Source organism: Buteo buteo, chromosome 6 (assembly GCF_964188355.1).
Source record: "Buteo buteo chromosome 6, bButBut1.hap1.1, whole genome shotgun sequence".
Classification (NCBI taxonomy): Eukaryota; Metazoa; Chordata; class Aves; order Accipitriformes; family Accipitridae; genus Buteo; species Buteo buteo.
This window is the reverse complement of record NC_134176.1, coordinates 14,024,743-14,052,501: the sequence shown is the minus strand read 5'-3', so window position 1 is coordinate 14,052,501 and position 27,759 is coordinate 14,024,743. Positions and strand designations below refer to the sequence as shown.

General features: G+C 45.0%; 2 protein-coding genes across 5 annotated transcripts in view; one reads left to right on the top strand and one right to left on the bottom strand.

Annotated features, from left to right (window-relative positions):
- Positions 1-10,725: 10,725 nt before the first annotated feature.
- On the top strand, positions 10,726-20,980 carry SLC25A47 (solute carrier family 25 member 47). 2 transcript variants are annotated; one of them, XM_075029838.1, is made up of 6 exons: positions 10,726-11,118; positions 17,068-17,111; positions 17,410-17,481; positions 17,747-17,929; positions 19,042-19,315; positions 20,156-20,980. In XM_075029838.1, the coding sequence occupies exons 1-6, from the start codon at positions 11,091-11,093 to the stop codon at positions 20,440-20,442; spliced, it is 888 nt and encodes a 295-aa protein (XP_074885939.1). In that variant the 5' UTR covers positions 10,726-11,090; the 3' UTR covers positions 20,443-20,980. The 2 variants fall into 2 exon arrangements, with proteins under 2 accessions (XP_074885939.1, XP_074885940.1); XM_075029839.1 differs by lacking the exon at positions 17,068-17,111.
- A 1,106-nt stretch (positions 20,981-22,086) lies between these two features.
- WARS1 (tryptophanyl-tRNA synthetase 1) overlaps positions 22,087-27,759 on the bottom strand; it is a 30,952-nt gene continuing 25,279 nt past the window's right edge. For all 3 annotated transcript variants that reach the window (XM_075029837.1, XM_075029835.1, XM_075029836.1), the window contains exon 11: positions 22,087-26,632. In XM_075029837.1, the coding sequence (XP_074885938.1) occupies positions 26,474-26,632 (159 nt within the window). In that variant the 3' untranslated portion in view covers positions 22,087-26,473. The remainder of the gene's footprint in view (positions 26,633-27,759) is intronic.

Below are 27,759 nucleotides of genomic sequence, written 5' to 3'. Positions count from 1 at the left end.
GTAATGGGAGATTACCTTGGGTATTTGCAGACAGCACTCTTGTTCATATATCTGAATATGAGATCAGCTATTTGCAAGAGTCTTCTCATAACATAACAACATAGCATAACATAACATAACACAACATTGTTCATTCATGGGCAGCCTGTGACACATGATGTGCCCCAGACCCTTTTTAGTACATCAGTGGCATGCCAGCATGTTCCCTACCTTGTACTTGCAGTTTCTTTCTACAGTCATTCCTAGCTGTCCGTACTGAATTGCTTTTTCAAGATTGTTTTTCCAGTTTGTCAAGAACACTTGAATTCTAATCATGCTGTCGATGTTTGTGCAGCCCCTCCCAGGTTGCTGCAATCTCCAAAGGCCCGTCTTGTTCCTGCATGCTTGAGCTGTTCCTAATAAGCTTTATTCCATGCTACTGAATGTTTTATTCAATGCTACTGAACCCCACTGGAGCAGGCATGTACTTCAAAGGGGGTGTGGGGGGTGCTTTATAAATTAGCACAGAGAACATCAAGGGCTCATTGGTATAAAGTTTGGCATGTCAAGGGTTGGTTTGCTAAGAATGAGCATGGCTTTAGTCCCACTGGGGAGTTTCCCTTTTGTTCATTTTTTCTTGGTTGGGGTTTTGTTTTGTTTTTGCTTCGAATTACACTTGTGAGGCAATGTTGTATGAATGTAGAGGAGTTTATTAAGCTTGTATGGGGTGGGGGACAGTGAGTCAGTATAGGTGCTTATATATGTGTGTGGCTTCCATAGGAGCTTTGCCATAAAGGGAAGGAAGTCATATAGCTCTTGCAATTTGTTAGTATGACTTAGGCCAGATGTTTTGCCTATTGATCCAGGGCCTTATGTGTGCAGTACAGATACAGTTTTGGAGAGGAGAGCTAACCTAACACTCAAGGGAATCCAGATTTATATGGTTCTCCTCTTCAGTCAGGCTGTTATTCTAGATAGTTCCAAAGCTATGTCTGATCTTGTGTCGGCTTTGTTGATGTGTGATGCCTCCAGCTCAGAGCGTGACTCAGACATCCGTTGGGAACTCTTGTGCCCTTCAGGCTCCATAGATTCGGCTCAGCTGTGACTGCCTTTCTTTTTATTCTGCTAAAGCAGATTCAAACATAACTTACAACTCGCTGGGATGCATCCCCTAGAGAGCTGGAGTGAGGGGTTGTGCTTTCCCTGCTTTCTTCTTCTTTGGGAGCATTTGGCTTCCCTGCTGGATGGTGAAATGTGGGCTCATCAAATAGAGAAAGCAGAAAAGAAAGAGCTAATGGTGGCTTGGGAATCATATAGATTCTACTAGCACGTACAGCAGCTGCGCTGCCACATGTCTGAGAGAAAAGGTTAAAGTTGTAATTTAATGTTATCGTTCAAAGATCCTCTTCCCTTTGTCTCATTGCCTTTTAGGTCTGAATGGTGACAATTCAGGTGGAAGAGGCTTTGCAGATGATGCTGGAGGCGTGAGATAGCAGAGAAGGTTTCCCTTCGTTCTTTTGCCAAGAAGTGACCCTGTCAACTGTCTGCTGCCTTTGGTGGCACCCGGGGGAGATCTGGGAGAAGGTGAGCCTGGACAGAAACCTGGGAAAGCGAATTGGGAGAGTGGGGAGGGGAACAGAATAAGGCAGAGAGTAGAGTTAGCAGGGCAGAATTAACACTGCGGGTAAATGAAACACAAAGAGAAAGGGCAAAAGCAGAGTGAAGTAGGATAGGAACAGAAATGTGGAGTTGTGATAAACTTGTAGAAATTCTGCTGGGAATGGCATGCAATAAAATACATATTGTTGACTCAGGTGTTTCAAAATCTTTCTGTTTGCTTGTGAATTTGGCATCAGCAATTGGCCCTGTCCCAGTAGACATGTCCCACAGGAATGTAGAGGGTGGTGGACAGGGGGGTCTCCCCTTTGCTCCGCAGAGCTTCACTGGGGCTTGGCCAGCTCTGGCACTACCTGGCAGGAGAATTTCCTTTCATATAGCCTTCTGCCTCAGCCCTTGCCTTATCTTCTAAGGTAATGCACTGCTGCATCTTCACAACTTAAGTACTCATCACATTACCCAGAAAAATGCATCAGTTTCTCTTTTTATTTTGAGCTGGGACTGGACTTCGAGCTGCTTCTTCCTTGTGCCTACTTGGGCTCCCTGAATCGCTCTTCAAAGACTCTTTGGGGCAGCAGCTCTCTCTCTGTGCCCTGTTTATGATGTGAACCTAAGTGGCATTTAGACCATGTGTGAATGTTGCATTTACACTAGCAAACTGCTTGCAGGGAAAACCTTGCATTTTCCAGAGACCGCAGTCCAGCACAACTAGGCTTGAAGATCAGCTAATGCTTCACCGAACAGCTGACCATCTAAAGCAGCAATAAATGCAAATGCTGAAATGAGAGAAATATTGGGACACAATGTTAAGTATATAAGAAAAACTTAGAAGCTGAGCTGCTCTGTGGAAACACCCAGTGTCTGAAAAAGAATCTTCTCCAGGTGAATTCACTGAGTACTTTTGTGTGGATTCGAGTCCATTTTCTTTGTTTTCCTAAACACTGTTGTATTCATTGCCTCACTTGTACTCATTGCCCCACTCAATGTTATGTTGTGGGTCAGGTCATTAGGATACTCCAGATCCTCAGGATGCAGCTGTCTTTGAAGACAGAGCAGCTAAGGCATTATTCATAGGGGACTAGATGCCTCTATTATCCATTAACTTTATGACCTTGGGTGGCTTTAGGGTATTCTCTGTTGTTATTATCCCACTGGCTTCAAAGGTACTGTATATCAAATGTTGAAACTTCCCAGCCTGATAAAATCCTTTGATAAGACTGGTGTTTCAAAGCATGAGATGTAACTGATGCATTTGTACAAGAGTCAAGTGCCACTGAAACAGAGCTGCCTTGCTTAGAGATCTGCTGATGGGTAGGGGCTTTGTGATCCCCCAAAGTGTCCTGGTCAGGATCGCAGCACGTGAGAACCCTTCTGTTCCAAAGGAGATCACGGCAGGTGAACAACTGTCTAAGCTAATATCTGAGGTGCTGAGCTTGCGAGAGGCAGAGACTGAGAAGTGCTGCAGGAATGGAGTGGCTTAGTGTGCTATAAATTGTAAAGCACCCTGAAAAGTTTGGTGTAGCTCCAACTTTCCATGCTTTATCCCTGTGAAATGGAAACATTTTTATTACTGGGCACAGATATCTACTGGAAATCCCGACCGTTGCCATTTTAAGCAGAAGTGGCCAAGTTCTGACATGCACCTTCTGTTTGCCTCAGCCTCTGCTCCATGTGATACTGTAGCATTTTAGTTTGGGTTACTGGCTTTAAATACACTGGTCTGTGGGAGAAGGCAAGAGGAAGAAGCATAACATGCACTTAAAACAGTCAACAACATTTATGATCACTCTGAGGAAGAATCCATCCCTGTTCATAGTCAGTTGTTTTGTGCTTTGTTTGAAATACAAATCCGTAGCCAACATCTGGGTGCTTCCCTGGAAGCAGATGAGAAATGAACAGACCAAAAAATCAGAAAAAGCTGCTTACAGGCATCAGACCAAAGTCCTTTCCTTGGCATTATCTTTGATTTCAAAGATACTTTGAGTTCTGGTAACTAAACTGCTGAGCCTTTTCCTCTTCTGTCATGTTTCTTTCAAGCAGCTAGCAAGTAGGCTAGAGAGGGCAGACCTACGCAATCACAGCCCCGTGCTGGGTCTTTTCTTCTCTCTTCGTGGGTCCCATCTTTATTCTCTGGCTTGTGCTAGCACTATGATGGCTAAGTCACGGTAATTATTGTTTTCATGTATATTTGGGGAAGGACCTGAGTCCAAAGTACCTGAAATATTATGAGGACATCTCCTTTTATGTTTGCTGCAGGTGGAGTGAGTTTCTTTGCTGTTGGCCTTCCTTGGAGAAGACCAGAAGACTTTGCGTGCACATGCAGTCGGCGATACGGAGAGGAGGTCTCCAGCAGAACCTGTATGCTAAGCTCTTTAGCAGCACAGTTTTAAGATGGCAGAGACCACAAAGAGGCATGCTGAGATAAGAGGGTGGACAGTGAGTCCAGTTACCTGAATTAGTAACTATCTATCAGCCTAGCAGCTTTACCCATCTCTCCCTCTGCACATTACTCAGTCACTCAACAAATATACTTGTGCCTGGTGACAGTGAGCAAAAACTTCTGGGAAATCATTCAGAAAAGAAAGATAAAAACTCAGTAGCTGGCATCTTTATAGCATTTTTCCAGTCTGAATTTGCAGACAATATAACCTAAGCCTCAGGCTGTTTTTGTGAAGTAAAAATGTGCACTTATGCCCATTTTATAGATAAGGAAGCTGGTAGAACTGATTTGTCCTAAGGGAACAGGAGGCAGAGCTAGGTGGACGGCCTCCTCTGCCTGCCTCCTGTCTTTTTTTTTAAGCCACCCTGTTCTTACAGGAACATTTCTGTGAGGCAAATGGTTTTTCATTGCCAACAGCTATACAAACATGCTTTCAACACCCCGTACTTGAAATCCTCTGGCACAGTTTGTATCCACATGCAAAGTCAATGACTGGGAGACCAGGTCTCCAGCTGAATCTAAATGCTAAGTTATTCAACATTGTAGACACACAGTAACGACACCAGTCAGTAATGAATGAGGAGAGATAGCCAAAAAAAGTGGGAATATGGTGTCAGGCAGTGCCACTAAGGTTTATATACAGACATCTTTTTAATATCTTGGCCTGTCTTCAAGGCAGCTTCCTGCTGAGTCGTGTGTGGGCTTCCAGCTGTCATGTGGAATATGTTTGTTGCATTAGTCATGCAGAGGAGGCACCTATTTCTTAGAAACTGAAAGAACAGGCTTAGCAGAATGACTAATCTGCCTTTGCAGAAACTTCCCAAATACTCTGTGAGATGGGCACTCATGCGGCTCCTGAACTAACGCCAGGGAAAAGACAAGAGTGATAAGTGAGGCTGTGAACTTCATATGATATTCAGAGACCGGTACTGTTGGTACTGGTGTCTGGGTATTCTTTGCTAATGCTGGGGGTGCTCCTGAAAAACCTACAGAAACTTCTGGCTTAGACCTCAATTTTTCTCCAGCTTGAGGCAATGGAAAATGTCAGGTTAATGTTGGAGGCACAGAGTTGAACACCTGCTGATGAAATGGGTCTATATTTCCACTAGGACAGTGCACACTGCCTACAAAGATTTATGCCAGAGATCCCTGAATTAGTATTCATCAAGGTAGCATGGGTATCAGTAGCTCTTTGCCCCCCAACAATATGGGGGTCTTCTCTGGCATTAAACTTGCTTTGTAGCAGAATTTTTAAGGTAGATGCTTTCGTTTTGCTCGAATGCATCAATTAATTCAGTGTAATTTCACTTGTTTTCCACTTCTGCAAAACAAAAAGTCTTAAAATCTTTTGTATATATCCCCTCTTAACATAACCTCATAATAATGCTGGTATTTAGAAAAAGTTCCCTTTTCTGAATTCATTGGTGCCAGGTTTGCCAGTTAAGTATATTCATAACAATCTTTCCCACATGATTTAAGCAGCTGATATCAAAGTCCTAAATAACAATAATAATGCTTTATAGTGCTAGAGCTGGGTTTTATTCCAGATTTGCAAGTAGCTCTGAGGTTGTTAAATCACTTCAAATCAGATATAGTTCCAAAGGGAAGAAAGACTGTCAGCTAGTCAAAGTAATGTAGCATCTCATATTTTTCACTGGTATACAGCAGAGATCTGAGGGAGACATAGTTTGAGGATATTGGAGAAAAAGAGAGAGAGACACAGACTCTGGAGTCATCACTGATACTGCAGCAGCAGCATCAATGGATTTGGGGCTTGTCACTGTTCCTACCATGACAGCTATGTTTTACTGCCTAATGCCTGAACTATCCTGCTGAAAAGGTTGAGGGTTGCACAGTGATATCATCATGACAAATGAAGAGTACATTATCACTTAGTGGGGAAGAGGAGGCTGGGAAGGTGAGTGCCTCCCTCCGCTCCTGGCTCTCCAAACCTGCTGCCAGGTCACTGACTACATCTTCTGTTCATTAAAGTGCAGAAAATGTGCAAGAGGCTGCAAAGAGGCTCAAAGTGCAATTGGAAAGTCAATAACAGTCCTGACATCCTCTCCCTCCATCAGTCAGGAGTCCTTCCAAAGTGCTAGCAATGTCGGCTGGCATAAAATCCTTTCCCAGAGCTGACTGCGGTGGTGCACCGTTACATTTCCTCTTTCTTTTGTAAAGATCAGTATTTGGGTGCAAGATTCACATAACACTTTAAAAGAACGGTGAGAGCAATGCCATTTTTAATATAGACATATTTTCACATGGGTGTTTTTGTAGGATGGGTGCTAATGTTGTTATTTCCACCTTTTCCCATGATTTACTTCTGAACACAGACTTGTGGCTTTCTGAGAAGTGCCTGGATCCTTGCAGCGACTTCATGGCAGTGGACATATAGCACACCGATTGTGCTGAGGAGAAGATTATATATAGGGAGATTGAGTGACTTGCCCAAAGCCAGAAAATCTGTGTCACTTCTTAAATTACTGCAATCATCTTCAGTCTTCTTGGAAATGTGTTATTTTCCCTTCCCTTGGAAATGCATGTAGAAGCATTACAACCTTATATCAGCTTTCCAGAGGTGAAATCACTGATCGCTTATATCTGGCTAAAAGTGATGCACTTGCCAATGCTCAGAGTGGTTTCCTTACCAGTTTTGTTTGTTTTGCTGTGAAATTCCTGCTGCGAATGTTTGTGTCCTTGGAATTATTGGTTTTTCTTTACTACCTGAGATAAAGGACAATGAGACACTTTGATTTGAAAATCCGTAACACAGCTGGAGCCAGAAGGTTCCACCCCCCTTTCCACCCACTGCCACGCAAGCCAAGCACCAGGCTTTGCCAGCTCAGCAGAGCTGGTGTCACTCTTTCCAGTTCCGCAATGTGCAAACAGCCTGGTGACGTAGCGGGGTAACGCTGTTTGAACAGTCTCTTCAGTCAAGGATTTTTCCAAAATAAATTGGACAGGAATTAATGGATATGCATGTGAGTGTGATATCACATAGCGTGAGGGGAATAGAAAATGCAGCGTGTTATGGCAGGAAATGAGGCAGGAACATTTTCTCCACAAGTCTGGCTCGACGAGCTAGCAGGTAGTTGCAGAGACAAAAGAGGACAGGCTTCTCTTTCACTTTGCAGGACGGATGGAGCTGGTCATGTCCTGGGAGTGAGCTGTGGAAGGAGAGAGATAAAGGGATGTCCCTGCTTTTTTTGCCTCACCTAAAAGATGTTATTTAACATTTATTACCTACTTAAATTCTCCCTCTCCACCTTTCCTTTTGCTCCATACACTTGTACAAGTCCTCTAACCCTGCTGCTGCTTTAGCCGTGGAGCAGTTCTCTCTGCCTGGGTGGGCAGACAGCTGCCTCCTCCTGTGAAGCAAATGGAGTGTTTCATCCATCCGGCGCTGTGCAAAATTAAGGCGTTCCTCGCTTTTCTATCACTTAGTTTCATAATTTCCTGCAGATTGCTTCATGTCGTCAGATCTGTCTTTTCATCTGACAGCACCTTCCACGCCCTGCTTTCTCAAAATCCCCTGTGAAATTCACCCATTTTAAACAAATCGCTCTTAAACAGTTTGCTACTGGAGGAAAGGACATGTGAGTTATTTCTAGTAGAGTACTGTCCCTTGTGGAGGCTCAAAGTGTGTGTTTCGTGTGTCATTTCCTAGGGCAGGCTTTGAGAAGACCACCAGGGTTGAGGCCAGGCCCTTTCGCTCATCCCTGCGTAGATGTGGACCATGGTGTTTCTTTGCAAGCTGGACTAGCAGTGATCTCTGTCAGTCCTTGGACATCGTGTCAAAGGGTGACAGGAATGACTCGTAGCTGATCTTGAAGATCTTCCTATTAATTCAAGGTTTCTTTGGGCTGTCTCTGTTGACCTGGGCCATTGGGGGGCTGGATTCTGGTAAGTCTTTCTAATGAGGCTGGTATATGAGAGCTAGTGTATCTCTGAAACCTGGGGAAGAGGGGATGAAGGAGGAAGCTTCTTCAGCAAGGTGTGAAAGATAGCGACATCTCAAGGACTCTACATCTCTAGGAGGACTCCTGGTAAGGGAGGCTGAATCGCTGCCTTGACGATAACTCTCTTCAGCAGGGAGTTGGTCTGTACTGTTTGGGGTGTGCCAGCAAGTAACAGCAAACACAGTAAGACAGGTTTCATTTCTCAGATGGGGTTTCCTTCACACCTTCCTACATACTTGCTCTTGTGTGAATACTTCAACACTTGTGTAGGGCTCCTCTTCCAGAGGGCTCTGCCCTTGCTGCCTTTGCGTGATGGCCAGGCCGAGTGGGTCACACAGAGCTGACGAGCATGGCAGTGGATGCTATTTGCCTTTAAGTCCTGGCTGGACACTGGGAGCAAAGGACTGGAGACGACAGTAGCAGTGACTGTGTTTGCCTGGGGCTCATGCTAAGCCCCTGTCGAGGCACACATCCCCAAAGTAGCTGCGTGCGTGCATGCATTCTTCTGGAGCCGGCTGCCCCCAGTGACATCTTCACGGGACAAGGTGAAATGTCTCAAGTCCCAAACTACTCTTCCTTCTGATGGCCACCTTCTGAATGGCCTCTGTTTGCAGAGCAATTCCAGTCAAATGGAAAACGTGACTTCTCCCAGTATACCTCACCGAAGTGACTGAAACCATTATCAGAAGGTTATCAAAACGCTTGAATCTGGAGTCAGCTTTGTGCTATATAAAGCAAACTAACATTTTGATAGAAGTGTTGGTGGGAATGAGGGTTAAAATAATTTAAAAAGAGTTAATTTTCTGTTGCAAAGGGAAGGTTTGGGGGTTGGTTGGGTTATTTTTTACAATCTCAGAAAGTTTCAGGAGGAAGATTCTCTTTGAGCTGTTCAGCTCAGGTAGAGAAGGTAGAAATTTTGCTTGGTCTTGTGACATTTCATGGGAAATACTTATTAGCTCTGACAATTTTGTCAGTGTGACATGCCAGCCGGTCTCTATTTTCTTGCCAATACTGCACCAATCACTGCAATACGTAGAAAAATGCACCCCCCCCCCCCCCCATGACACCCCCAACCATGTGATGGGAGGGAACGCATAGCAAGACTGTCATATAGGGAATATAATGAATTTCTTCACTTTGCCTGGAAGCAGCTCCCAGAAAAGCTATATTAAGCAGTGATGTCTAAGGAGTGGTCCCGAAGGTGGCGGTGACTGCTGCAGCGCAGGCTGGAGCGGCTCGGGCAGGTTGCCTGATCTCCGCAGGAACCAGGAGGCTCCTGGGCTGCCCCACAACAGGGGACCGTGTCCTTGTACCCTGGGTCACCGACACAGCAGGTCCCACACCTGGTCCCGCTGCTGGAGGGGGCCCACAATGACAGCAACTGGGAATGGCTGGTAGGAGAAGTGGAAACAACACCTTTCCCCCCACTTGGCACGTACAGGTTGTTGATGAACCGTTAATAACTCCTGTATGGTCACCAGGTGTAAAAGGAAGGGCTACTGAATAACCCAGTGTTTTAGCGGCTACACTGATATCTCTCTAGATAATATTTTACTTCTCGTTTTAAGTTTTTGCTGTCCTTGCATGATGTTTTACTGGAATAAACTGTTCTCTCCAGCGCAGAAAGTGTTCAGGGAAGGACACATAAGAAATTATGGGAAGCAAGTTACTAAGAATTCTTTAGTTTTCACTTCCCAGAAACCCCGAGCCCTCACACTGACCTGTGCTATATGTCGCTGATGCATCAGCCCATCCAAAATATGCACTTCAGACGGAAATAGGTTCTTGTGAAATGTGTGTGAGACATCACTGAGGACTGAAGTCCTCAGCTCCTCTGTGAAGCCAACCCAGGGGTGCAGCAGCCGTGAAATTTTCTTTTCCCTTTGCTGCCAATGTGCCTTGGCTCTGACCCAGAGAAACCTCTTCAAAAGGAGTACAGTTCAGGTCACGACTTGGCAAGCCCTTCACTGCATCAGGACTTTGGTTTCCAGTTTTACTCTGGGCAAAACTTAACCTTTCTGCGTAGATGTGCAGCCCTCCGGTACAGGGTTGTTGGGCAAAAACAGGCAATATGGCATTTTCTTGAATTCTTGGTTCCCCTTGACAAGCAGATCTCTCTCTGTGGTTTTCTCTTTCCCCTGCCGAGATCATCACCCTGTGCTGGTTGTAAATTAGGAAGAAAAAATTAGGTGCTGGACCAGTCTCCTGGCAAAATCCATCTCCCATCTCCCCTGCAGGACAAAATGCTGGAGTTTGGGCAGCAGCAATAGTCGTTCCTGCCCTGCCGCTGAACTCAGCAGGGAGCTGACATTGGAAAGGGGTTTGGGAGACTGAGCAAGGAGTGAAGGAACAGAGCTCCTCCAGGGGCTGGGGAAACTACCCTGTGGTCTGAAAGAGTAGCAAACGCTTTGCATGTGGTTGAGTAATTTCTGGCCTTCACCACATGTATACACTATGAGCAGGTAATAGTCTATGGGGATCTGGGTGGAGGTTTAGGGTGAGCTGTGTCGGTTAGGAAAGCCAAGGAAAATTCCTTGGGAAGGGCACAAGGAATTTTCCTTGATGGGAAAGGGGTCTGCTTCATCAGCTGGAGGAAGGGTACGCTGGGCTGGGGGGAGGAGGCGGCTCATACCCAGCCATCTCTGCCACTTCTCCACGGCGCAGGGCAAGAGCGTCCTCTGGCAAACAAGTGTGCAAGGCTGTCTTCTGGGGTTAATAAGTACAACGGGGAATGGCCCCTTCACAGCCAGCGTTACCCTGCAAGGCACCACCCCTTCTGGTTTTCCAAGCACAAAGGCACTGGGAACAGCGGCTCTGGCGCAGCGTTGCAGGGCTTCGCGGGATTACTTATTCACTGTGTTCCTGGAACAGCTCCAGGCTTCCCGTCTCTGCCTCCAGTGTACAAATTCATCAAGTATTCACGAGGCTCACAATCCCCAGAGGCAAGAGGAGACAGTAGGAAGGTGATTCGTATTGCAAATCACGCTGTCTTCGAAGGACCTGCGGGGCTCTGAAAAGACCAAAACGATATCCTCCCTTCTTCTACCTCCCTAACGTTTAATCAGGGTAATTGAGGCAGCAGACCAGTCTGGATGGATTTCATTGCCGGGGCCATTGGAGGTAAATACACAAACTAGTGCTTGTTGATGAAAGCAGATTGCTGTGTTTCCTTCTTGTTCAGCTAACGGGCAGGTCTCAATGGTAAAGCTGAGAGTCTTTCAAAGGGGGCTGCTTGTTAGAAGTGCATTCATCTTTATTAAGTGGAAAATGTCATCAGAGCAGGCTCACAGAGTTACTGGAGAGGCAGCACTGCAATTTGGTCAGCTGAGGTCATTGCCCTGCAATCTCCTCCAGTCTAATTGCAGTGCGACAGGGCAAAACTCTAATAGGAAAAGACAAAGTGGGATACGTTGTGTGCAGATACAAACCAGCGAGTAATGCCCGGACAGCAAAACCTCACAGGTCTGGTACCTGGGAGTCCTGGAAGGCTATCGGGGTCGTGGGTCTTGGGGGGTTGAGGATGTGGTTTGTGAGACAGGAGGGTGGAGGCATGGCTTTTCACAGTGAAGAAGCTCTGAATGAATGACCTTTACATTATCTTAGGTTAATATGTACTTGCAGTCGTGACGGTAATTTCAGTGCAGGCGTGCTACGTAGCAGACTTTGATCTGGGAGAAAGTAGGTTAGCCATATATAAAAAAAGTAAAAGGAGAAAAGTGTGATTTCATTCTAGGTAATTTTAGAGCATGTACTCCTCAAACCCAGCTTTGTTTTAAACAACTAAATGTAGCCACTGGTCTTGTTTCTTTTCTGAAATCTTGCCAGGTTTAGTGGAATGTCAAATACCAAGAGAGAGCCTTGGGGTTGCAGCTGCCAGAAATGCCAGGTGAACCTGTCAGATGGCAGAGACACCCCTCCCAAGCCTGCATGTCAGATCTCACTTTGAGATCTGCTGAAATTTGGCAGTTTCCCTCACCAGGAGCAGCCTGTGGTCCCGGTGCAGGTGTGCATTTCTTGGGAAGGACCATGATGACTTTTACCCTGCTCATCACCCAAAATGCGCAAATGGGGCAAGGTTTGGCATCTCTACAGCACCCAGCCCTGGAGGTGCCTGTTGCTTGGGGTGTTGGCCTTCCCCAGGGTGCTGGGGGACCCTGCTCAGGAAGGACCCTTCATGGGAGAGGGGGATATAACTAACCCCTCCATGACAGCTTGCCTTTATCCTCTTCTTTCCTTGCCAACGTTAAAGTACTCAGGTACTTCGGTGGCTGTGCTGAGGCTGGCAACAGGGTGCTCATCCCAGAAGGATTCACCAAACCCCCCGAGATGTCCCATAAATGACTGGGCTCAGCTCAGCAGGGCAGCAATGGTTGCATTCACTGCATGGACTCCTTTGCTTTTGTTGGCACAGTTGTGGTTGAGCCACTTAAGGATAAACTTCTTTTGCAAAGGAATGTGGATAGTTGAAAACACTAGTTTCAAAGTGGCCATTCACCTCGGCATTCTGCCACCGCTCCTGTGTGAGGCCGTGATTTGTGTGAAGCCTCCCTGTCTGGGCACCAGCATCACGTGCCGCCCGGCCATGCAGCAAGCACCTCCCGTGGGTGCCCTGGAAATGGGCTCAGCCTGGGAGGATGCAGGCTGGGGAGCTCCAGCTGGGATCAGAAATGTCTTTGCTTGTTTTAACGCACTTCACTGACCCCAGGATGTCAGAGAGCAAGATTTTCCGTTTTGTCACCTGTGTCCAGCTTGGGGCTTTTCTAAGAGGGATAATACACTTTTTACTGGCAGGCAGGAGTGTCTTCTGGCATGCTGTTCCCTGCTGCGAGCTTGCACAGACATGGGCGAGGTACCTGGGCAGGGCTTCAGGGCCACGCTCCCTACCCTGACATGGAACAGCTTCCAGGGATGGGACAGCTTTCCTGCAAGAACTGGGATGGTTTTGGTGCTGAACTTATTTCATGGCTTGTGTTCATTAGAGCTGAAGCTGTTTTCCTATTCGCATGGAGGCTACAAACCCAGCTGAAGTGTATCAAACAACTCAAAAGACAACACAGATAATAACAGAGTTTTTGTTTAGGAAATTACATTCTTGTGACCTTGATCTGTTTTCAGAGTGTTTTGGAGAAAGAATGGCTTAAGCACCTTTGGAAAACAGCAGAGGTGCTGCCCTTTTGAATCCCATGTAATGATCCAGCCTGGCTCAGGCACCTGCACAAATATTGTGCATCTCCTCTGAGCTATTGCTTCTGTGGCTATGGGACAATCTCAGCATCTTCAGCCCAGAAAACAGTGACCTGCTGTGACTCCAGACAGAAAGAATGTGAGAGAAACATGCTTAGTGACTGTGGAGACTTTCAATAACTACCAAATGGGGCTGAATGTTGTAGAAAGCAGCTCATCTGTAAGGATGTCCTTCCTGGCCAATAAAGCTGAGCAGGAGGTTGGACTAGAGAGGTCCCAGGTCCCCTCCAACTTGAATTTTCCTATGATCCCGTATGTGTTTTCTAGCCCTGCTGCGGCAGCAGCCTGGGCCACGGCAGGGGATGGGTATTGATGATCAGGGCTATTGATGACTAGGGGATGACTTGATTCTTATGCCAGGCATAAAGATTTGGGAAGGGGGAGTTGAGGTTCACCCAACAGTGGTAGAGCAGCAGGGTCTGTAGCACGCCCGGGCTTCTCCACATCTTGCTGCAAGGTCACACACCAGTCACATGCGGTCCAAGGGTAGATAAAATAGTCCACCTACGGTGGGAACATGCTGTCTCCTCGTCCTTACAGCTAAAGCAGCTCTTGCTGGTCGCTGTCAGGGTCGTGTTACTGGATGGAGTTCAGCTTGTTTAGGGTATGGGGCACTTCTTATGTTCCCAACTCTTCACAAAACAAAGGTCTTTCTTTGGAAGTTGCTGTCTACCCACCCAGCATATGGACCATGATGCCTGCTTCTCCCTGGGTTTCTCAGCCAGGGGGTTGCCAACAGCTCAGAGCTGTTGCAGCCTGGTGGGCTCCGTAGGGCTGCTGCTTGCTCTCTGCTGATTGCTGTTGTGGTGGCCACCCTGCCAGGATCCCTCCTCATTTGAATTGCCTGGTTGAAGTGGCCTGACTCGATGAAGAGATTGTGCGTAACCCAGTTTTGTCCCTGCACGATATGTGTGTGGGATGCTGCAACGTCTGAACAATACCTGAGAACATCTCAGATAAAGTAGGCATAAAAAAAATGGCTCACTAAACCCAACAAAGACTATTCACCTGATTTTGCTATTTGTTTTTGTCACAGCTGCTACAGTGTTACTGGGAGGGAGTCCCATAGGAACCAACTCCCGTATGCATGCTATGCATTGCTGGCCTTGTTCAATTCTGCTGTGCAAACAGGGCATGTGTGGGTCATGCTATCTTTGTCCCAGGCTATTTATATCGCATGACATTGTGCAAAGCCCTTCTTCCTCAGCCTTCGATAGACTTGGCTGAGCTCTTCAGCTCTGACAACTTAACTGCTCAGAGTGATTTGGCTTTTAAGGAGCGCAGTTCATGGCAGGCTGTGGTTGTTTGGAGATTTGGGGGGCTCACATCTCCACTTTGGTGGGAGCAGTGAAAAATTTACCTTTATGGTCTCCTCCCAAGTGGAGATGTTTGGTCCTTGCTGGAACCAAGCTGAGTGGGAGCCCTTGGGACTGAGAAGCAATGGGAAACAGGCTGGTTTGGGGCAAACCTGCTTTATTTTGTTTATGTTGCTGCTGTCTCCAGAAGGGAGGATGCTTCTTGTCAAACACTGACCCAAATCAGCCTTGGTCCCTGATGTGCATGAGCCAAGGCTCCTACCTTCCTGAGCTGGTGGAGCAAGCCAGGGCTTAGCTGTGCAAGGCACACGGTGCCCCTGCATCGCTGGCGTCTGGTCAGCCCATGGCTGCTTAATCTAAGGTTCAGGAAGCCTGAAACCCATGCGATGCCAAATCCTCCCGCCTGGAACAGGGCGCTTGGGCCAGGGGACTGCACCTCTGAGGTCAGCACTGTCATGCCGACACTGAGTTATGTGCTGCTCTTCCCTGGCTGGTGGGGTTCGTGTTTGCAGTCTGCCTCTGGCCGATGGTCGGGAATCTGCCACAGCGTAGGTGGCCCCGGGTGACTCTGTGCATTGTCACTCTGCTCGGACCAGAGGCGTTGCTCCTTCAAGCCGTATTACTCTGGTTGTGTTTTCCCCCTCACTGTCTCACTTCCAGCCTGATCTCATTTTGGTTTCGAAATATAGAGGGTGGCTTCTTGGCCCATTTTTTGTTTTCATTGCTAGTTATCTGGTGGCAGATTTGATAGGGATTTTTGAAGAACAAACCTCATTTTTCTGCAAGCAAGATGCTGTTGGTTGTTTTCTTCAGGGTAAGGCACTTCGGGATTGTCTCCTGGTGACTCACACCAGCAGCTGCTGCTTTTTTCCAAAACGCCGTAGAGCTTTCCAGAGCTCCCAAGCAGACGTGTAATCACAGGTGAACATGCCTAGTGAAATGCCCGCAGCAACTAATACATTTTTAAGTATCTTGGGTTTTATTTTTTTTAAAGAAGGACTCAATGAGAGGCTGTTTCCAACCTGTGAGCCACCAGACATGCACTGTATCTATGACTGCCTGGCCCCCTGAAGGGCTCATACAGCACTTTTCTGAACTTGATTTCTGTCTAAATAACTCACATGGCTACAGCTCCATCGTCCCCCAGCCTGGTTTCCTCTCAGATGACTTGGCAGTTGATGTACTGGGAGGGAGTTAGCTGGTCAGCGGTTTTATCGTGTTGTATCTGCCAACAGATGCATTTAGATCAGAGCTGAGAAATGCAGCGAGGTAAAAGGTCAGGGATGGTGGGTGATCTATTTGTTACTGCCACCGGGAGAAGTCCATGTTGGAGCTCTTTTGCTCTCCTTATCTGCCATTAAGGCAGTAACTTTGTGTCGTGGTCAAAACATAGCACCGTACCAGCTACTAGGAAGACGGTTAACTCTATCCCAGCTGAAACCAGGACACTTTGTCTCGCAGGATTACTTCATTTCTAACTCCAGTGGCTATTTGAAGGTCTCAAAATGAGCCTGGGTGTCAACAGAGGACTGACAAGCTCCCCAGCAGGCTGGACGTGCCGTCACTCCCGCAGGCAGGGAGTCGCGGTGAGCCGGCGCGCGGGGCGTGCTGCTGAGCACGCCGGCTTGGCGCACGCCCGGCACTAATCCCTCGCTGCCCCTGAATCCTGCCGAGCCCCGAGCGGCGGAGGGCGGGTGGTCTCACCGCAGAGCAGCGTGCCGGTTGTGCTGCGCCCCGGGGCTCCAGGCAACCTTTGCTTTTGGTTCTGGCTCTGCTTTTGCAGCAGCGTTCGGTGCACGTAGGAGATGCGCTTCAGAGGCTGAGTCCAGCATGGTGCCACGGACCCTAATGCCCAAAATTCCTCACCCAGGGTGTTAGATGTGCTCTGTAAGGTGCAGCACGTGTCCAGTCCCTGGTGTGCAGGAGGCAGCAGCAGGACCTCTCCTGCCTTCAAGAAGGAAGACAGATTGCTGAGAACCTGTAATGCTGAGGACCACCCCTCTTTTATAGACGTCTTCATGACTGCTGCTTTTATTCCTTAATATCTCCAAGTGTGGAGAACCCAAATTGCTCCAGACACCCCCTCGTGTGAGTGGGGATGCTTTGCACTTCATGCAAGGGTGCTTGGTTATAGTTCAAAGAGGCTTTACCGTCTAAGCTGAGAGGGGGGACAGAAACAGTCCAATATCATACAAGTCATCTCTCCAGCCTTCCTGCAGCAGTGCTTTCTGTGTTTCCCCCAGTCTTGGTTTGCACTGTGGTGTTATTCCTCCTGATAAGCTTCCTGTGATGCTCAGATTCCTCCTCTGAGCGTGCCTTGGTCACACAGAGAAGTCTGTGCATTTTGCTCTGTTATTCTTGGCTCAAACATTGTCTCTGGAGCTCAAGAGAGGTCTGGTGCCAAGCACGGCAGCGCTCTGAAGCTGCATTTTTCTGCCTTCCTGCCATGGGGGAAAATGGTCTGTTGTGACGTGCATTGTTAACCATCTCAATACACTCTCTGTTTCAGGTGGTCTAAGCACAGCAGTGGGTTATCCGCTGGACACAGTGAAGGTACCTACCTGTTGGACCTTTATTTCTTGACTACGGGCTGAAAACAAACAGGCCCTTTTGCTTTCCTCCTCCCTTTTAGAAAACTAGTCCCGTGGCAATGCTTTCATCTTTGTTACATCAACATATTTCACTTTATTTGGCTGTGTTGCTTTTCTCTTTTTTTACAAAAAAAAAGTAAATTGTTTGGTGATGCTATTTAATGGCTAATTATCTGGTTTGCTGCTATGGCATTTGTTGATTTTTAATTTTTTTTTTAAAATCTGATATCTGCATTTCAAAGTTGCCCCTGTATTCCTAGGTGAGAATTCAGACTGAGAGGCATTACAGTGGGATTTGGCACTGCATTCAGGAAACGTACAGGACAGAAAAAGTAAGTACCTCTCATCAGAATTGCTGATACCAGGTACGGATGACTTGTTTCAGAGAAGCAGAGCTTCCTCTGTCAGTTTGGGGAGGACAGGCAGCAGTTCCGTACAACCATTTGTTGGGAGAAGGGTCAGGATGAAATTTAGCTTTGCCGATGAGCTGTAAGATGGGAGTAAGTTTTGGCTCAGCAATGTATGGCCAGGGTTTTTGGGCAGATGCTTTCCTATGCCATTCTCTCTTAAAGTGTTCTTTTTCCTGTTTCCAACTAGGTTTGGGGATTTTACAAAGGTGTGTCTGCATCAGTTCTCACAGTATCGGTGATTTCTTCTGTTTCATTTGGCACGTACAAAAACTTCCTTTGTACCATCTGCAAGCTGCGATACGGGGCTGCAGATGCGAAGCCATCCAAGCTGGATGTTTCTCTTGCCGGAGGTGCTGCCGGTGCTGTCCGGGTAGGTAAACAGCCGAAAGGGAAAGCAAAACAAGAGATCTTGTTCACAGACTTAGGAGGCTGGAAAAGCAGTGAATGTTTTCTGTCCGGGAGGCCACAGGGGAGCCTGCAACAAGCCCGGTGGGTTTGTTTGCGCAGGGGGTCACGCTCTGCCCACGTTGGCCCCTCGCTGGCTGGCCCCGTGCCGTGGCCGAGTCCTGCTGGGCAGCTCATGCCGGATTTGGTTTAGAGTGCCAAAACACTTAAGAACACGCTGTTAAGAATGACATGGACCTTGGCAGCAAACGCAGAAAAAGGAAGAAAAACACCCTGGGCAGCAAACTTTCCAAGTGACTCTGATGGTATGTTTATGTAAGAAAGATGTAACTCAGCATGTTAAAGCACAGGCCGGTGTTTTGACAGTGGCTGCACAAGCCCGGCACAGTATCGCTGTAAAAACGGGCAGGAGACAGCATTGCCTTGTCAGGATGCAAAACTCAATGGGGCATCACTGAGAAGCGATGCTGCCTGGCAAACATGCGTGATCCCAGGGCAGGGAGGTGAGGCTGAATCCAGGAGCAGTTTCCCATAAGCAGATGGATTTCTGTGAGCGTCTGCAGGAGCTGTGAATGCAGTGGAGCTCACCCCGGCACCCCGATGGTGTGCTGGGCAGAAATGCCTGCCGGGTCACAGGAAATCCTCTTACAGAGCAGTCCAGATGGTCGGGTTACTAGGTGTTCCCTAGCAGGCAACGACTCTACTTAACACAGGCTAATTTTTTTAAAGTCTTTATGGCCTTGGTTCCAAATACAGATACATACAAGAGCCCTGATGTATGCTACCCTATAGCTGAGGACATCCCCCTTTCATGCCTGTCTGGTTTATCAGGTTGTTACAGCTGTTTCATATCCTCTGTTGATTTCTGCCTCGACTTCCACTCTGCACAGCACAGCTTGAATGCGTGTCCTGCTGCTGCTGGGTGGGATTTAGCACAGACAGAGGGGAGGAGGCTGGAACTTGCCGGTTTCAGATAATATTGTTGCCCGAAGAGGTGGGAGACAAGGAATTTGCAGGAGAGGGATCAAAACACTGCTTAAATATGAAGGCTTAACATACCATCCTCTGATGTTACAGGTTGTGTTGATGGCCCCTAGCGAAGTGGCTAAGGTTCGCATGCAGACTCAGAGGAACCCACATCCTTCCGTCGCATCTCCCCAGCCTGTTTCCAAGCCAAAGTACCGAGGGTCTCTGCACTGCCTGAAGGTGATCGCCAAGGAAGAAGGTTTTGGGGGTCTCTACAAGGGCTGCTCTGCATTACTTTGCAGAGATTGCTCTTCTTCTGCAATATATTTCCTTACCTATTCTGCTCTGTGTGACTGGCTCACACCAGCCGGGAAAAATAAACCGGGTAGGTATCGGAAAGCATCTGACATTACCTGCAAAACCAGCTTATTTAGTACCATGCTAAAAGGGAAATCAGGCTCTCAGCAAACATCGCCCAGTACCTATAAAACCTCACCCAGACTCAGTCCTCGCGTGGGGTTGCTGTTCGTTTCCTTCCTGGCACCACGGGGCCATTTGTGCCCTCCTGGTGCGGGTGCCAACAGCCCGTGTGCGAGGGCTTCGGCAGCACGACCTTGTCCTGCAGCAGCTACTCCTCTCCCTGTGCGAGCGGTGTTTACGGCACCTTCTGGTGCCTACTATGTGGGTATGAACTCCTCTTCATGCAGAAATAGGGTATGTAGCTAGAAATGGAACATGGACAAACCTCCCAGGAGCCATCATGGAGCACAGATCAGGGTCAGTCCAGAGCTTGAAAAAAAAGTCCAGGTGCAGAATGTAAAGACCCTAAAGTTTCCTGGTTATGATTTGGCTCCCAAACCCAACTATTCACTTCGAGAAAAGATCAAAGAGATGATATTCAGCAAAGAGCATCTTGGTGAGAATTGCAAAGATAAGTAGGGTATGAGTGCTCTCAGGATGCATCACATCTAGTTTGTGCGGTGTTAAAATAGAGGCTTGTCCCTCCACGAGCCAGTCTCATGTATTCAAAAATTGAGTATGCTGTGAAATTGAGAGGCCACACAGTTTGTGTGAGATCACTGGAAACATACAACTGCAAGAGCTGGACAAAATAACTGCTGAAAAACATGGAAGTTAACAACGTTAGCTGAGAAATCGGAGATGCTTGTGGCTGTATGAGTGCAAGGCTCAGGCTAACTGCTCCTCCCTTCACTCTCTCCTGCAGGTTTCCTCGTTGTGCTGCTTTCTGGTGGTTTCGCTGGAGTCCTGGCCTGGGGATTAGCTACTCCCATGGATGTCATCAAATCACGGATGCAAACAGATGAATCAGACCAGCACAAGTACAAAGGCCTTGTCCACTGTGCTAGGGAAAGTGTGAGAAAGGAGGGCACAAAAGTGCTTTTCAAAGGACTGGGCTTAAACTGCATTCGTGCCTTTCCTGTGAACATGGTGGTGTTTGTAACGTATGAAGCTGTACTGAGATTTACAGATCATTATACAAACAAAAAATAGCTTGTGCCATTCTGTTCAGAGGCATATTTTGTTTCACTTGTTTTTTTGTAACTCAACATCCACAAACAACTGCTGAACACTCCTTTGATGGACAGAGTAAGAAGCATGGACATTTCAGCACAAAGCTGGATGACTGACAGCTTTGTTTTATTCTTATAGGATTACAAACTCATCAGGGAGTCTTGGACTTACATACAACTCCCTTTTATCTTGTTAATGTATTTAGACTGTAGCCACTGCTTAGGCCCTTGAAACATTTGCAAATAATTATGTTCTAAAAAGCAGCTAGTCTGATCGGAGATTTTGGTAAAGGATTCATTTTGTTTTCTACTGGCATAGAAAGCGATCTTCACAATGAAGGCAAGAGCTGGGGGGGAGTTTGTGTAAGATCTAACACTATCCAGTGTGTGCTCTTTGCATGTAATGCTCGTATTGCATTCACTGAGTAACTTACATATTTGTGCTTCAGGCTGCAACTTTTCCTTCCCTGCTGTCATTTTCCCAAAGTAGTCTACAATTATATGCCTTTGGTAGCGGCTTTTCCTGTCCTTATTTAAGAAGTGGCAGACATGGTCTGTTTATATAATCGTGCTAATGCCCTCATTGAAAGTGAAACCAGGCAGAGGTTCCCGTAAACCATGTGATTTTCTCCCTGTGCAGCTCTCAGCATTACAGCATCAGTCCCTTGCTGGAGGGCTCTCCGGAGCTTGGCACAGCTTTGCAGGCAATCTGTTCTCATCCTGGAATGAGGGTAGAAATAGATGCAAACCCTCTTTGCTTCTCAAATGAAAGGCTGCCATAAAATCTGTGCACTGGCGGGGGAGGGTGTGGGGGGGACGCGGATCAGGCAAGTTAAAGGAGAATTGCAAAGTTGTAGAGTATAATAAAGATTTACAGCTTTTTAAAAGCGTATACTCTTCTCCCTTTAAACTATGCCGTTAGGAGCAGCCAAATGTTTTATTGTCAAAGGTACCTTTTGAAAGAATTTCTGACTTTCCTAACAATTATTTCTTTTTCACAATGGTAAAGTTTCATCAACATGTCAGTTGAAAAAAACAACACCCACACTATTGCTTCTGAAGGAAAACCCGTAAGTCCAGAAATACTTTAATTTGCTCATCCCACTTCAGGAGCGGCGTATTTGTCTTCTGTCTGTTTTAATCCCTGGATGATGACATCTGGAGCAGACTGCATCCAACCCGTCAGATTCTGCTGAAAGTGCGTTTTTGGAGGGAAAGGGGAAGACTACATTTTTTAAAGTAGGGTTTATGCCCTTCTGGTCCACAGCCACTTTTACCAGTTGATAGCACGGCTTTAACTACACTGACAGTAATTTTGCAGCAGACAGGACTTGTCAGCTACCCTGGACATAGAAAAAAGGCTCTTATACTAGAATGACAAGTTAAAAACTTTCAGATGCTACTAGAAAAGAATAAAGGGGACTTCTTCCACTCCAGACAGAAACCAGTAAAAAGCTCCAGAACTGTCCTCTGGAAATCTAAGCCTTCAACTGTTTTTTTTTAAACACGTTCACAGCCATGCTATCAAACAAAAATCATAATTCTTCTCTCAAGAGTCTAAGCAGCTCTTGCAGCTGATGCAAGAGCTGGGTTAAAAGACCAGGCAGGTGCAGAGTATGTCGCCTTAGAGGGGAGTGAGATGAAAGACCCAACACTGAACCGGATTCTCACCCAAAGTGCTTATGGCCTTAGCAACCTACCACTCCCAGTTACACCTTGGGCCATCAGCACCAAACTTCCTTTAGTCAGAAAGTCCTTGCAACAGAAGATTTAATTAAGTCCTCAAGATTTGGAATTCCTCTTAAGATGGGTCTGAAGAGTCTACTACCCTCACCTCTTTCTACAAGGGATGCATTTAACTGAGTGCTGTCCCAGCCCAGTAGTGATTTATCCCAGCTCTGCCTGGATGTTTTCTGGAATCAAACTCCTTCATGCTGTATTATTCTCAGCTGACCTTGTTCTTAGGCATTACCTCCTCTGAACAGAGACAGTAAGAAACTGCCTGCAAATCAGACTAAACAACCAGCCATTTATTGTTAGGCAGTGTTGATACCATCCATGGTCAGCCCAAGGTTTGAAAATAAAGTAGCTCAGCTTTCCTAAATAGGCTCATGCATTCAGATGACTACAAAGGTCTCCTCCTGTGGATGTAACTGAAATACAGCTGGTTTCAAGAAAAAGGAATTACAGATGAATTGTAAAAATGAGTGGGACAACTGTGGAAGCCAGTGTGAGGGGCCGAAAACTGTAAGCCTCACGGTGTTCAGCACCATATAAAAGCAGGTTCTCATGTGGCCTGAACAAACGCTACACAAGAGACCAAGTTGCATCTTCAGGCAGCTTATTTCAGGAAGGTAACTGCTTTGCAATCCATCCTGTTCACAGGCCTTTACTGGAAAAAAATATACACAGTGTATGACAGCCTGCCTTAGAGCAAGAACTCACAGCTAATTCGCACTGATACAAACTACCAACAGGAACAGGAATTGACTGCGTAAGTACTGTAAACACAGGCACATAAATATGAACCAATTTTTGTTTAATGACATGACACATTGTACATATCATGTACTTCACTACATACACACCAAACTGAGTGTTTGGCTTCAGGATTTTAGAACTTGACTGCTTTATTTTCTGATTTCTTTATATTACCTTGACCTTCAGCTACTCACAGAACTACTTAATCTGATAAATCAGCTAGCTGAAGGCCAACTATTTAATTTGATAAATTAGCTAACAGAATGAAGACACCACATTTGCTGTACTGATATTGGGTTTACGCTGCTACAGGGACTGCAGCTTGTTGTACAGATGACTTCTTTCAATAACAAAGCTGGTGGCCTTGAAAAAAAGAAAAGTTTCTTTGGAAGGCACATTCTGCTTCATGTTTTCATGTTGCTGATAATACCGTTTTTCTCTGACAATGTTTATGAATATCCAATTAGGTTTCAGCATGCCATTTCATGGTGACTTGACAAGAGTCACTTGGTGACTGTGGAAGAGCCATGTGAAGCTATTCAGAATCTGTGCTTTTCAGACAACAGCAATTGTGGAGTATCATGTTTCCACTTAAGTACCAGTCTTTATGCCAAACCTACTGAAGCGTTATTGTAAATGGGTCACATCGACCTTTCCCTCTTTCTGAGCTGGCTGCTGTACACAGGGAAATGCAATATCCACTCTTGCTTGTGACCAGTTAATCTTTGGACAACTGACCCTTATTAGCTTTCTCTGGGAGCAATCTGAAGTCCGCGTGGTAGGACTGGATAGAGGGGGTTATAAGGCAGCCTATTTCACTACTTGAAAGGCACTGGACATCAAAACGAGGACCAGATCCATCAGATGACTAAATCAACACCTAAAAGGGTAGGAAGAGACGTCAAAAACAGAGTAAGTGTAAATTAAGCCTTTTAAAAATTAAAAAAAAAAAAAAAAGAAAAAGGAAAGAGTAAAATCAAAGAAGTTTGATACGGACTTTTATCTACATTTTTATTACAGTGAGATGAACAAAATACGAGCAAATCGAGGAAAATGTAATGAACATTGCCTGATAACATTCTTAGACATTTCATGCATGCTTTTGAAGACTGCCTTGTCTTGACTTTTAAATACCTCTGGGACACGAATCGTAATTACAACAGATTTAGGAATTTGCCAAGACTCCTCTGAGAAACTGTGTCATTTGAGAAACATGTTTGTAAGAATTCATCAGAGTACTTGAACAAGGTGCTTGCTCAGTAAACAAATACTAAATAATTTTGCTATCGCTTTCCTTTCTAGAACTTTCAAAACAGATTTTAATTATTGTGTTATAAAATTAATCCATATGCTTAGTTAGAATAGAACACACTACTATTTCTCCTACAGCATATTTCCCTTTCCTGAATAATAAATTAATCCTTAATGAAATAAATCTTGCAGGACAAATCTGCATATAATATTTTAAAGAAGAAATTTGCATGATGAGTTTGTAAAAGCTCTTTAAAAGTCAATTTAAGTCTTATCTTTTATGTATAGCTTAAAGATGACAAAGAGTAGACTGCAAAAAGAGGAAGGTCATCATTAAAATCTAAAGTAACCAAGAATTAGTTTCGTTAGTACTGGATATAAGAAGCTAATTTTTTTCCTAAGAATTGCTCCACCACTTTAAAAAAAAAAAAAAAAAAAAAAAAAGCTTTTCTACTGATTGTTAAACACTTGTTAGCACTGAGACACTACGTCTGTGGGTTATAGAGAGACAGTCGCTGGTAAACATTTACTTTAATACATTAAAGTCAATAGCATTAGATTAGTGATGCCAGCTCCTACAAACTGTAAAGAAAAAGACAAAAGCTTAGCATTGCTATTTTCAGCACAAGTTTGAAACGCATGCAATAGGACTAAACTTGCCTTGCATTCCAGTCTTTCCTTGGTACCTTGCACAAACACAAACTAACAGGGGCCCTTCATATACAACTTGGCACACTGGCATTTCCATCTCAGAAATGCAAGGTCATTGCTGGAGAGGACATGTATGCTGTCACAGAACCACTACTGGTGGGAAGGCAGCGGCACCAGCTTCAGGCAGCACAAATAGCCCAGAACGTTCTCATCTACTAACAGGCTAATCCAAGGTTGACTGAAGTCAGTGAGGAGTCTCACCCTTGAAACTTCTCCCTCAACCCAAGTGTAATCAGCTGACTTCAAAGGTTTGCAGTCAAATTAGAAGTATGCTTTTTTGGTTTTTAATTCTAGTTTTTTTTCTTTTTTAAAAAAGAATGCTACAGTTGATATATGTCCACTAGGCCCCACAGTCAGAACCTGTTAAAGTTTAAATCTTTCACACCTCATTCAAGTGCCTTCCTTATATTTTTAAATGATTTGCAAATACCACACATCAATACCCACCTGTGTTATGAAAGGTATTTTTATTTGATATAGATAAGACTACGTCTGGGCTAGTAACTTTCTATTCTATATAAATACAAGGCAGATCTAACAGTTTGGATTCAGCACTGTACATATTAAAACAAATCAGCTAATAATTTGAATTTTTCTTCCATAAATCATAGCAAAGTCATTGAAGTTCTTTTTAAAAAAGGAGATAATTAAATATTACATGAGGTATTTTAACAAAGTATATTTTCTCACTGGAATACATCTTAAAATAAGTACCCCTAGTTTAAATGATTTGGTGCAGTAAAACAGAACAGACAGTACTACAAGTATCCCTGTGACCAGCAGCATCTTCATTTTCACAGCATGATTTAACACTTGGTATTTTTTTATAATTAGAAACTAAAATTTGCATTCCATACTGTCTTCCACCTGAGCATATGAAGGAACTTTATAACCTTGTGATAACCTCCTCCCTCCAGACACAGTCAGACCAGTTAAATAGCTGCAGAAACAAAAGTACAGCGAGTTTTCTGTCATTTGCCCCAGGTCAAAGAGGAAGACGGTAGCAAAACCAGCCTGATATTCTTTTTCCTGTGTTTGTCACAGGTCTCCATTTTTTCTGTATTGATCCCAGGCCTAAGTCACTGTGTAATCTACTTTGTAACATTCACTGTCTTTTTGTGTGCAGCATGTTCCCAATAGCCCAAAAGGGCATGCAGTGTAGTAAACCAAGGTACACAGGACAACAGAAAATGGAGCTACTAGTTATTATTTTGAGATATGACCTCTTACCAACATATCTAAAACAATTTACAAGTTAGGCTTTATCATCAAAATGGAAGTTTTATTTATATTTTCAACATGAAATACAACCAAATAGTGTTGTGCTGACAGACATGCTTTTCTGCAAGATTGGGCAATTCTGTCTTGCATATTCTGATTTTAAATAGATGCGAGTCCTATTTTAAACTTTTCCTGTACTCTGATGTTCATTGGAATTAACTCATTAAAAGCTGTATTTATAAAGCACCAATTGCAGGCTGTATATAACCAGGGAGTGATGACATACAACAGAAGACAACTATTACTCAGTTTTGGTTTATCCAGTAGTAAGTTACATAGGCATTTCTTCAAAATTCAAAAGCTAGCTTCCGTGGAGTCATGAACTGCTTCACCATTTCATCTGTGACCTGCTTCCGTCTCTCTTGATGAGCTGCTATCAAGGGCTGCAACGTTTCAATAAGAACCTTCTTCAGCTCCCCCGTGAGCAATTCCCCGCTTGTATATGCCTGTCAAGAAAATGTTGATTGCTAAAAACGGTGCTATATGGAAAAAGACTCAGTGACATATATTTCTTTAAAAGCCTGGCCCTAGCAAATACAAATTTGGATGTCTTAAAAATAAGCACATGACTTAGAAGATCATGTGGTATCACTCTGAAAACGTAACTTGCAAAATTGCTTGTTGCCTTTCAAAAGATTAAGGCAGCTGGGCAATTTCATATGTGACAAGTTATATGGACTGAATAAGCTACATTCTCAAGAATTTAACTAAGAAATCCTGTAATTATTTGCAGGAAACTTCATATTTTTCTCCCCAGGATCCCAGTTCAAATAAACAGTCACCCTGAGGTGTTTTTTGCAATAAGAGGTAAAAATTCTCATATCTTTCTCTCATTGCATTTGTGTAAGAGATTAGATGTGATTAAAGTATACTTTTTATAGCAAGGACAGTCAGAATCTATGTTCACACTAGTAGTCATATTCACAGTTGGTAATCTGTTCGATTGCTCCGACACTGAAAATGCTTTAGCTAGAAGCACAGGCTAACAGCTGACTGGTTCAGCCCTGATTAGAAACCATAGGTGGGGCCACTCAACTATGATTTGAAATAGCAATAAACATGATAATCTTACCTCCCCTTGTCATCAAGTCATTCATAACACCAATTCAAGGTGCAACTGTTACTGATTGAAATAGCAATAAATGTGATAATCTTACCTCCCCTTGTCATCAAGTCATTCATAACACCAATTCAAGGTGCAACTGTTACTGATGCTGGCTCAGCAACAGCAAAACATGCTAACAAGAATAAACTGAATTGTTGTAATTTCAGTAGTGGTTTTTTTGGGATAATTTTGTTTGTTTGTTTATTATAAAAACAACGATGCTTTCTCTTGAGTATCGACTTCTAAAAGTTTCTCGTTCTGGCAGCATAACTGAAATAGCTCCACTAATGCCGCTATAAGCGGCGACTTCATGTTCTCTAATCTGGTTCTGAGGCAGCACTGCACCAAGCTGCTGGCTGTGATCTAGGATTTGAGCTCTGTAGCAGAGTTATGCTAGTATTGTTGCAGTGGTGGGAGACTAATGGAAAACTGCTCAATATGTCAAATGTGCTCCAGATTTCCGTAAAG

Coding starts and splice junctions, on each gene's coding strand:
- SLC25A47 (XM_075029838.1), top strand. CDS start 11,091: ATGGATTTCATTGCCGGGGCCATTGGAG. Junction 11,119..17,067: donor CATTGCCGGGGCCATTGGAG/GTAAATACACAA, acceptor TCTCTGTTTCAG/GTGGTCTAAGCACAGCAGTG. Junction 19,316..20,155: donor AGCCGGGAAAAATAAACCGG/GTAGGTATCGGA, acceptor TCTCTCCTGCAG/GTTTCCTCGTTGTGCTGCTT.